General features: G+C 44.8%; 1 protein-coding gene across 3 annotated transcripts in view; it reads left to right on the top strand.

Annotated features, from left to right (window-relative positions):
* LOC140898082 (butyrophilin subfamily 1 member A1) overlaps positions 1–12014 on the top strand; it is a 38894-nt gene that overhangs the window by 15966 nt on the left and 10914 nt on the right. For 2 of the 3 annotated variants that reach the window (XM_078848535.1, XM_078848536.1), the window contains exons 3-7: positions 3033–3380; positions 4772–5053; positions 6385–6489; positions 7952–7972; positions 8491–8511. In XM_078848535.1, coding sequence (XP_078704661.1) covers positions 3033–3380; positions 4772–5053; positions 6385–6489; positions 7952–7972; positions 8491–8511 — 777 coding nt within the window. The remainder of the gene's footprint in view (positions 1–3032; positions 3381–4771; positions 5054–6384; positions 6490–7951; positions 7973–8490; positions 8512–12014) is intronic. The other variant, XM_078848537.1, reaches the window with a different exon arrangement.

Here is a 12014-nt window from a genome sequence, read left to right on the forward strand (position 1 = left end):
TTCGGGATCCCGATGTCCTTGGATATTTTGGCATACTAATGGGATTTTTTTCTTTCATCAACTCGGTCATCTCTTGCAGCATCTCCTCCTGTTGGACGGCTAGTTTTTGGATACCTTCACTTAAACTTCCCAATGTTAATTGTGTTTTGGGGCAGGACCTTTTCCCCATTAGTTGCATTCACTTCTTGTACAGGGGTTTGGCATGAGTTCATGGAACTTCTTACCAGGCTCTTCCTTAAACCTCCTTTTCATTTCACGGCGGAGGGAATCATCCCGGAGCCCCAGCACCAATTGCTCCTTTAGGACCAACTTGTCAAGGTTCTTGCCACTCCACTTTGCTCATTCTCTCCTGGAGATCATATGCATATGCCCAGACAGTTTCACCAGGCTCCTGCTTTCACTCAAAGAACTCCTTTAGTCGGGTTCCAACAGTATCTGAGTGTGATGTGGTATGGAATATGGGTGACCATTTAAAATATCATTGACACCAATATTACAAAATCACAATAAATCATATACAAGATATGCCATGTAAGGCATCAGTAGCAATGTTATGGTTTGCTAAATATGATCATCATGTTTACAGGTGTGTATCATCTTTGTATCATAAGCTATAGATATGTGTGGTATATTTGTGTCTCAAAATTGTGCTGTGCATCTGGGTGACACTCCCAGGCAGACCAGCATCAGCACTATCCAGCCTGCTTGATGGCCCATCAAGGGCAATAAGCTGAACAATGAACCATTGAGAGAAGCCAGGGGCTCTGCCTATGAGTCAGCAGGACATGTAGGGATATGCCTGTGGACAGGGGACTCCAAATACCTTTCCATGCCCATGTGCTGGGAGCTTGTGTTTGGGACAATGGATGTACAAGCCACATGGCAAAGGATATAAAAAGGCAGCTATATCTTCTCCGTTTTGTCTTCAATCCTGATTCTCACCTCTGGAGTAAATTCTCTATAAACGGATGCTTTGAACAAAGGACTGATAGACCCATCCAAGGTGTGGATGTGTTCCAGAGGGACTTTACAAGCTAGCGAACTCACCAGTGTTGCTAAAAACCTTATATGTGGAGTATGTATGTATGTATCTGATTGCTTTCACCATTTAACAACTCTCTTTTCTTTTCTTTTCTTTTCTTTTCTTTTCTTTTCTTTTCTTTTCTTTTCTTTTCTTTTCTTTTCTTTTCTTTTCTTTTCTTTTCTTTTCTTTTCTTTTCTAATAAAACCTTTACTTTTAGATACTAAAGGATTCATAGAATCATAGAATATCAGGGTTGGAAGGGACCCCTGAAGGTCATCTAGTCCAACCCCCTGCTCGAAGCAGGACCCATTCCCAGTTAAATCATCCCAGCCAGGGCTTTGTCAAGCCTGACCTTAAAAACCTCTAAGGAAGGAGATTCTACCACCTCCCTAGGTAACGCATTCCAGTGTTTCACCACCCTCTTAGTGAAAAAGGTTTTCCTAATATCCAATCTAAACCTCCCCCACTGCAACTTGAGACCATTACTCCTCGTTCTGTCATCTGCTACCATTGAGAACAGTCTAGAGCCATCCTCTTTGGAACCCCCTTTCAGGTAGTTGAAAGCAGCTATCAAATCCCCCCCTCATTCTTCTCTTCTGCAGGCTAAACAATCCCAGCTCCCTCAGCCTCTCCTCATAAGTCATGTGTTCTAGACCCCTAATCATTTTTGTTGCCCTTCGCTGGACTCTCTCCAATTTATCCACATCCTTCTTGTAGTGTGGGGCCCAAAACTGGACACAGTACTCCAGATGAGGCCTCACCAATGTCGAATAGAGGGGAACGATCACGTCCCTCGATCTGCTGGCTATGCCCCTACTTATACATCCCAAAATGCCATTGGCCTTCTTGGCAACAAGGGCACACTGCTGACTCATATCCAGCTTCTCGTCCACTGTCACCCCTAGGTCCTTTTCCGCAGAAAAAGCCCCCTTTTATTGGCTGGCAGCGTGGTCTTTTGGGTAAGATTCAAACGAGTATTGATCTGGTAAGGTGGCTGGTCTTTTGCGGGAATCAGAAGAACATTTTGTAAAGTGAACAGAGTTTTAAGTAACTTCTCACTGTTCTGAACCTGTTCACTGATTGGGAGCCAGAGACTGGAATGCAGTAAAGGGGGCTGTGATTTTTTTTTTTTTAGCTTCTTGATAACCAGTGTGGGGGATCAGGAACAGTGTTTTTTGACTGGTTGGTGAATCTAATTATAATGTAAACCACTGCTTTTGGGGAGAATCTGCTCTCCGTTTTGCAGCCTGCCCTGCCCTTGGCATTTCCAGTGTGGGCTGCCCTAGGCACCTTGGGTCACACTGAACATCCTACTTTACATGCTTGCATCCTCTGTGACCCAATCCTTTCTCAAACACCAAGGGAGCCTGGCCTGAAGCTGAAGAGATTTTTGGCTCAGTGAGGCCAAGGCAAAAACCGAGTCCCAGAGTTGGAAACTCTTTACTGAAAATGTCCCAGCCATGACTCAGGCCCACTAAAATCAGCAGGAGGGGGGCAGAGGAGGAAAATTGTGTCATAGAAGGTGAGAGGTGATGTCCAAAGAGGCTGGATCCTAAAACACAAGGGTGATATCCGAAGAGATCTCTATTGACTTCAGTGGAGTCAGGTTTTCATCTTTTCATCCTTCTCATATTAAAACCAACAATGAGAATTACATCAGAAATAAAGTGAAAGCCGGAAGAGATCACAGAGCTCAGGTACACAGTGTATATACTCGGGTCACCCTGCCTGTTCATAGGGCACTAAAATGGTTCTATGGCATATCAAATTAATATAAAGGGAGTTATCAGTGACACCCGTACCTGAGCTGGCCTGCCACTTTCTACTATAAATGCCTTTTTTGTTTGCTTGTAACTTTGTCAAAGTTCAAATATTCAGGTTGAAAATCTGCATGCCAGGTGTCTGCCTCACGCTGAATTTTGGAAAGTTTGAACCTATTGAATCAGTCATTAATATATTTTTTTCCCCGTCTAAGCTTGTTCTCTTTTTGCTTTGGTGTATTTCACAGCCCAATTCAGCGTGACCGGTCCTGGTCACCCTGTCACTGCCATTGTGGGTGAGGCCATTGTGTTACCCTGTCACCTGTCCCCCAGGATGAGCGCTGAGAACATGGAGGTGAGATGGTTCCGATCTAAGTTCACTTCAGTTGTGCACCTGTTCCAGCATGGGAAGGATCAATATGGGCAGCAGATGCCAGAATATCGTGGAAGGACGGAGCTTTTGAAAACTGGCATCACGGATGGGAATGTTTCCTTGCAGATTGTTAATATCAGAAGCTCAGATGAAGGACAATACAACTGTTTTGTTCAAGATGGTCCTTTTGATGAAGAAGCCATATTGGAACTGAAGGTAGCAGGTCAGCAGCTCTTGTCTGTATTATCTCAGCCTGTGCTGCAGTTTTTGTTCTTTTCTACTGCAACAACTGTGACTAGCAACTTCTGAATTATTTCTGAGTAACACAGTGTGACTAGATTTCAGCACACGACCACATTCAGACACTTTGGAAAATATGCTGAAAACTTTCCCAACATTTTATTAAAGACATTTTCAGAATGGTCAAGAGACTTCCTTGCCCAAAAGATGTTCTTGATTGACTTCAAAAGGAGGGAGAGAAAGGAGGGAAAAGACTTTTCTAGGCAAATATAGGCGTGGTTTACACTAGAAAAGTAGGTCAGCTTAACTATGTCGCTCAGGGATTTGAAAAATACACGCCCCATGAGCGACAAAACTAAGCTGACGTAAGTCCCCATGCAGGTAGGGCTGGGTCAACAGAAGAATTCTTCTGTCAACCTAGCTCCTGCCTCTCAGAGAGGGGTATTACCTGGGACACCAGGAGAAGTCCTGCCCTTGGTGTAAGTAGTGTCTACACCAGGGGTGGGCAAACTACGGCCCACGGGCCACATCCGGCCTGCAGGCCCGTCCTGCCCGGCACCTGAGCTCCCAGCTGGGGAGGCTAGCCCCTCCCCCCTCCCCTGCTGTCCCCCCTCCCTTGGAGCCACGCCGCCACGCAGGCAGCTCTGGGGGGCGGGGCGGCGCGCTCCAATCGGGCCGCGCGACTCCCAGACACGCTGCTCTGAGCGGCGGGGTAAGGGCAGGGCCGGCTCCAGGCACCAGGGTTCCAGGCAGGTGCCTGGGGCGGCTGTTAGAAAGGAGCGGCGCTGTTCCCCTGGCGGCGGCAATTCGGCCTTCTGACATGGTCACTAGTGGTGGTTATTTAGGGGTGTAGTCAAAATCAGTTGCAGCTTTCTCATTGGCTGAGGCCTCATAAAGGTGGGGTGCGGGGGGAGGAAGAAGTTATGTATTTACCGCTAGCAGATGAGGCCGAGCGTTTGTCCCCTGCTACTCTGACACAGGAACCATGGAGCCAGTTAGATTTATTTATTTATTTTAAAAGAGAACAAACAAAATGTTTGTCCAATATACTAAAAAATGTCTTTTTGAAAAATTCATATCCCATTAGGTATTTAAATGAAGTGGCCAGATTTCCAAAGGTGTTCAATGCTCCTTTGCTCTTGGGTGGAGAGGACAATATCTCTCACTTATTCAGTGAAATTATTTTAAATATTTGTTCACATGTTTTCCTGTGTCCATGCGTATTGGGAATTCTGAAATTCCAGTGTTCATTTATCCCTTCTGTATGAGCAAGTGATCTCGAGTGGGAGTAATAGATCCACAATGTATCACTCATCCTTTTAACTTTTAAGTTACCCCATTGGTTTATCACACATTTATGTAATTTTCCTCTAGGTTTGGGCTCCAATCCTCTCATCTCTGTGGAGAGTCAGCAGGATGGAGGGATCCGGATGGTTTGTCAATCGGCTGGTTGGTATCCAGAGCCCAAGGTTCTATGGCGAGATCTCAGTGGGCAAGAATTACCATCGCTCTCTGAAGCAAAATCCCTCGGGGATAGTGGCCTGTTTGAAACAGAAAATTCTATTATTATAAAAGAACGTTCAAACCAGAACCTGTCCTGTTGGATCAGGAACACCGTTCTCAATCAAGAAAAGGAATCAATGGTTTATATAGCAGGTCAGTTACCAGCTAAACCCACACACTGAAATCCCCTCCATCAGAAACAAAACAAACCATAGGAAACAAAGAACTGAAGCATGTGTGGTGCATATTTTACAACCTACCTAAAAACAAAGAAGTTCAGAAACTGGAACCTTAACAGGGTCACAACTCGGGCAATCTGATTGCCTTAATTTTGCACATTCAGAGTTATCAGAGTTTTGGATTTCATGTAAATTTAATCTTAACTCTGATACTCCTGAAACTCTTCCTTTAAAAAAAAAGAGAGAGAGACTGATTTTTTAGAAGAAATATTCACCAAACCTTGAAAGAGTTTGTTCCTAAAAACTTAACTTCCCCTCAGTGATTTTTTTGAATGTAGCAATTTTTATACTATGGTTTGTTTGCTACCTTTTCTATAAGTGAAATGCCACCAAATGATGTGGGCTTGTTTCTGTTGACATTCAGTGGGACTTGTGCTCATAACTCACTTTGCCTTTGTCTACACACAAAAGCTGCCCTGATTATCTCCTGAGTTATTGATGAAACCCCTTGTTTGAATGCTCTTATTTCAGATTGAATGTCCTACATATTTAGCGTAAGTCAGTTCCTTACTGATTTATACTAAATGGATAAAGGACACTATTAAGCTGATTGAGAAAACCTTAAATTGTAAATCAGTTTAGTTAAATTGGGGCAATCCTCTTACATGGTCAGCTGTGGAACCAATGTAAGAATGACTGAATGAGTTATACCAATTTCACGAAACCAGTGCACAAACCCTGTGTAGAGAAGGCCTTAGGCATGTTTGAAATGCCCACCCTGGCTAGATGATGTAAATGCTGTAAACACAAGAACAGCAAAAGAAGATGAATCAATTTGTAGCACTTAATGTTTGGTTTAATTGCAATTATGATTCATCGAAATAATTGGGGAAATGATTAGTGACGCACCAAAATATTCTAATGACTTCTGCAATTTCTGAATGTTGCTGGCATAATTCCAAATAATTCCAATAAACAAAAAAATTGTTTGCTGGCATAATTCCACTGAAGTCAATGCGGTTTTGTGAGCAGAGAATTTGCCCCTGAACTCAATAAAGCTCTGAATAGCATGAATCAAACCAGGCTTGTTCATTCACTGGTTAATCAGTGCTAAAGCTGTGTTGGTTGGAGTAATTTTTAAAATCAGGTCTTGGTCTTTTGTGCAGCATTGGGGGGTCATGTTTTCACTCTTATCTCACATACGTCCTGCTGGGGACTATTTATGTATTTACGTGCAATAGGAAAAACATTAGTTTTGTCCCTGCTTCCAAACTAATGCAAATCCTGGTGGGGTGTATTTTTCAGATTCCTTTTTCCCGAGGGTGAATCCATGGATGGTGGCTCTGAGTGTGATTCTCCTGGTTTTGTTTGGTTTCATTGGCCTCACTGTTTATCTATTTAAAATAAAAGGTAAATGTCACAGGGGAAAATTTAGTGAAATTAACAAGAAATTTTCTTCTAATAAATGGAAAAAGGGAAGAATGAAATTTTACACTGGGCCAAGCAGGGGAAGCACGGACCTACCCTGTGCTTCCCTCAGCAGCACAGGGAAGAAAATGTTACTAAGATTCCCATTTGCTCTAGGGGGCAGTGATCTTCATCAGCCCTATACAGGCACAGAATATTTCTCCCCCAGAACTGCCTCAGTTAAGCTGAATGGAGCACTTGGGGAAGATTGATCCAAAACCTTCTCCACTCCTCACTCTTTTCTGCCCACTTTCCACCCAACTGTGCAGTTATTCCTCCTCAGTCCCCATGGACTTTGGGAATTAGTTAATGTCTTTTTCCCTCCTCTGATAAGTAAATATTTTGTACAGAGTTGGGTCCCCATAAAGATTGTGTGTTGTTTTATTTTGGGAGCAGTTGTCTGTGATTTCATTTACTGTTAAAAAGAAATTGGAATGAGACAAAGCCTGGCAAATTTCATCCCAATAGATAATATTAAAAAAATATACACAGTAGAAAAGAGGGTTCTGAATAGACATGAGCTCCGAGCCTTAACCTGAGTTCTGACTATGGTGAGAAACAAGAAGTCAGAGATGGAGAAGGGAAACCTTTTTCTCCTGGTGTAGAGAACATGAAACCCCTCAAAGGCTCATGAATTGTATAATCACTGTGCAACTTTCACGAAATGCAGACAACTGTATAACCAAGGCAAAAATGCTCCTAATAATTTATATTTATTTCTGTTTATTTTTAATGGAACGGGGTGTAGAAATCTGTAAATGTTGTGCTCTTTCCTCCAACAAGTAAAACTTTTGTCCAAATTTGTCTCTTCATCAGGGTATTTCTTTGTTTATCTGTGAATTTTTGGGGTGGAGTTTTTTTAACCAGAAAAAGATGAAAGCCCAGATACTGCGTCACTAACATCAGTTAGATCTTTGCCATTGACTTCAATGAGTGGAGGATTAAGCACTGAAAGCACAAGTCATATCGTTAAAAAATAATGGTGATAATTTGAGGGCCAGAAATTCCAGTCTGCATCCGCAGAGCTCCCAGCACAGCCAATGGGAATGTGAGAGAGAATACAAGGAAGCAGGATTGGGCTCTAATGGCTAGATTTTTAAAGGTATTTGGTCAGTTAACTCTCACTGAAATCAATGAGAGATAGGCTTCTCAATGCCTTGAAAAATCAGACCCTAATTCCATAAGAAATTCAAACCTTTCAGAATTGTAAATCCTTGAAAATAGTCAGTTACTGTTGGACACTTAACTCTAGTGTGGCCACATGGTTAGTAAAACATGAATGAAATGTTTGGTATTTAGGGGCCAGGCATTCATATCATGAAAACACTCCTTGAAATCCCCATTAACTGGAAATCTTCTTAAATAACTTGTATTTACATCTGTTTGCTTTATTTCATTTCTTCAGGGAAACATCTTGGAGAAATCAGTAAGTTCAATTTTTCTCCACATAGAACCTTTTCCATTAAGTTGTTTGCTGTTTATTATTTATGATGATAATTATTAAACAGAGATCAATTTGAAAATCACATGAAATATCAGGGATAATATTTTGATAATTATTCAGTATGTGGGTAAGAGGAAATCAGAAAGAAAATGTTCTTTGAAATGTATCTTCTCTGAGGGTGAAATCCACATGGTGCTGGAGGCACCATGACATGGGGGACCAGGAAGACTCTGTGCCCTCAAATGTCCTCTTGCCTCATCTGACAAGTAAATAATTGGGTCCAATCTGGATCTTGTGTGTAATTATATTGGAGGAGGAGTTGTTCATTTTTTCATTTAATGTTAAAAGGAAACTAGGATGAGATTAAGCCTGATCAATTTCACCCCAACTGGTAATATGAAAAGTGAGGCACGATGTTCGACTTTCACAAAACTCAGACAACCGTATATCCATGAGAAAAATGCTCCTAACAATAATTTATATTTATTTCTTTTTTTTAGGGAAACGTGATACAAAAATCAGTAAGTGTTGTGCCCTTTTCTCCAACAAAAAAAGTCGTACAAATTTGTCTCCTCATGTTTTATTTTTTAAATGAGAAAAACATGAATGCCCTGATGCTGCACCACGAACATCAGTTAGAGCTGTGCCTTTGATTTCAACGAGTGTAGGATCCAACACTAAATGCACAAGTCACATCACTAAAAGAATAATGTTGATAATTTTAGGGCCCAATATTACATTCCGTGCACACCTAAAGCTCCCAGCAAAGTGAATGGGAACATGTAATATGCAAGGAAGCGGGAATGGACTCTAAGGGTAGCTTTTTAAAGGTATTTGGACACCTAATGCCAATTGAAATCAGTGGGAGTTAGAAACCTAAATACCTTTAAAAATCTGGCCCTAATTCCCTCGGGAATTCAAAACTTTCAGAACTGTAAATCCATGCAGATAATCAGTTATTTTTTGATACTTTACTCTAGTGTAGACACAAAATGAGCCCAAATGTCCACACCCCAATTTTCCAGGCCCCCAGCCCATGTCTTGTGAGCCTAGTTAGCTGCCATGGGTCAATTGGGGGTATTCAGCTGCTGTGTAGCCACACCCTATGGGGCTTCGCAGGTGCTCCGTGCCCTGCCTGTGGGTTGGAAAGAGACTCTTCTCCCCAGATCTGAGTAGTTTCCCTGCCCATTGCCTGGATCAATGGGTTTGAGAGGAACAGGCTGCATGATGGGAGGCTGCATTTGATTCCATGGGTGTTTATTTGTTTCTGATTCTGTGTTACCTAGATCAGTGGCTCTCAAAGTTTTTTACTGGTGACCCCTTTCACATAGCAAGTCTCTGAGTGCGACCCCCCCTAATAAATTAAAAACATTTTTTTATATATTTAACAACATTATAAATGATTGAGGTAAAGGGGAGTTTGGGGTGGAGGATGACAGATTATGACCCCCCTCCCATGTAAAAACCTCGTGACTCCCTGACGGGTCCCGACCTCCAGTTTGAGAACCCCTGTCCTAGATGATCTTCAAAGAGAAGTTAGTAAGTGTTTCTATTTCGCGAATGCAGCCTTTTCCGTGGTGTTGAAACTATCTCTGGATCTATCGATCTCTCACCCTTGTGCCAGGTGGAGTCGGCAGCACCAAGGACTGGGTTCAATGTCAGGGGTTCCTCTTAGCAATACAAAACAGAAAACACTTAAGAAGAACCCACTCAATAATCTGGGCAAATTTAACTCCTGAGCCTTTTTAAGGCTCTACAATGGCCCCTTTAAGGATTATAGCGGCACAGCCGTACCCCTGCAGCTGCCCTGCAATGGGCTCTCCCGTGTAGCCGCTCTATGCCGACCTCCCACCAGCATAATTTAACCCCCCCCAACGAGCGGCAGTAGCTATGTCGGTGGGAGAGTGTCTCCCGCCAACATAGCACTGTCCACACCGGTGCTTTTGTCAGTGAAACTTTTGTCAGTTGGGGGCCTGCTTTCTTCATTCCCCGACTGACAAAAGTTTTACTGACAAAAGTGCTAGTGGAGACACAGGATAAGAGACAAAACTGCCCACTCACGCGCCCTGAGTGTAACAAAAGAAAACTTTTATTACAAGGGAAAAGGAACCCAGCATTGTTTTGGGGAAACACCACAGCCATGATTCGAAAGCATGTTACCCTAAGCAAACTCCCACCCCATAGTACATTGGGCAGTGTCCTTTGCCTCAGTTTCCCACCTTGCTGTGTGAAAATCCAATGAGTGAATGACCTGTAACATGCCACTCCCCTCTCCCGCCACTGCAGCCCACTCACAGGTGGTTGTTCTTAATCAGCCAAGACCCAGAGTTCAGAGGTGCCCTCACATGGATTCACCTCCCACCCCTGAAAGGTGTGTGTGGGGTGTGGGGGGCATTGAGCAACACGTCCGCTGCTGCTTCCACCTCTGCAACTGGCTTGCTGCTGCTGCTGTCGCTGTCACCACTGGCCATAGGTGCCGACAGCCCCGGAGCACCCATGGGGAAAAGTTTGTGGGTGCTCTGTACGCACCCACAGCCAAGCTTCCCCCTCCCACCAGCGCATCTCACCCATTGAGGGCCTCGCTGACCAACTCTTCCCCCTCCCTCCCAGTGCCTGCTGCAAAACAGCTGTTTCACGGCACTCAGAATTCTCTAGGAAGAAGGGGGAGGAGCGGGGATGCGGCACGCTTGGGGGAGGAGGCGGGGAAAAGGCGAGGTGGGGACGGGGTCTTCGAGAAGGTGGTGGAATGAGGTGGGGCGGGGGCGGAGCAGGGGTGGGGACTTGGGGAAGGGGAGGAATGGGGGGGTGGAGCAGGAGTGGGAAGAGGTGGGGTAGGGGTTTGGGGGAAGGGGTGGAGTGGGGGCGAGGCCTGGGGTGGAGCAGGGGGTCGAGCACCCACCAGCCAGAGGGGAAGTCGGCACCTAGGCCCCTGGCTGCTCACTGCCTCCCATCCCTGAAAAAGGGTGAGGGACATGGAGCAACGCCTCTGCTGTCACTCCTGCCTCTGGAACTGGCTCGCGGCGGCTGCTGTCTCTGCCCTGCTGGCTGATGCCTCTGCCGCGGGTTCTGCTGGTTTCTCTGCTGCTGTTCCCTCTGCCACCGCTCAGCTCCACTGGGGTTACCACGGCTGCTGCTGGCCACCCACTGCCACTTCCGCAGTGGCGCCTTCTGAGGTTCCCCGACCTGCCCAGGGGCTCCAGCAGGCCGTGTCTCCTGCTGCGTCTCCAGGCTGTTCCCTGCAGCCCTGTCCCCACACCAGGTCTGCGACTTGGCCCCAGGCCTCCTCATCAATGGTTTCAGCTCTTGCAACCACTGAACTGAAACAAGGGCTCTCCATGGAGTCTAATCAGCTCTGGCTTTCAACACAGGAAAGGGGAGGGGAGGGTGAAATGGTACCTAGGGATCTCGAAGGGGAATTCACAGCATCAGGCAGGAACACCTGTCCCCACCCCTTCTGATTTTCACTGGGCTTTGGCATCTCTGCCCCCTGCTTAGCCAGTGAGTTTTAATTCAGGGTGTGACTGTTGTTAAGGAAAAGTTAGCACATGTGACTCCATTTTGCTTTGGGGCCCACCATTGTCTAAAAGCAAGCACATCATGCACCAGGAGGAGTGTGTCTCCTGCATTCCTGTAAAAATCCTCCTCCTTGTCTCCAGCCTGCCTTGACTCCTGGTATCTGTTTTTTTGTCAGTCCCTAACTCCCTATCTCCTGGCCTTTGATGTGAGACCTCCCAACCTGATAATAAAAGTTACTGATGCATGGCTTTAGGACCATACTGTGTAATTAACATGCTGGTATAGCACGAGGAATGCACCAAGCAGGGATAGGTGGTAGATAAGAAAAGGGTTTGTTTATTGGCTAAGGTTTCCGATGCACGAGGGCAACGTGCTTTGCTAAAAAGTATATAACCTTTGTATAATCTGTATTCAGGGTCCCCTCCTGGCTAGCAGGGGGGCACCACGCTCGAGCGTAATAAACTTAGTGTTTTTTGGGAACTCTGCAGTTGTGGACTTTGTTTGTGTG

This window comes from Lepidochelys kempii, chromosome 14 (assembly GCF_965140285.1).
Source record: "Lepidochelys kempii isolate rLepKem1 chromosome 14, rLepKem1.hap1, whole genome shotgun sequence".
Taxonomy (NCBI): domain Eukaryota; kingdom Metazoa; phylum Chordata; order Testudines; family Cheloniidae; genus Lepidochelys; species Lepidochelys kempii.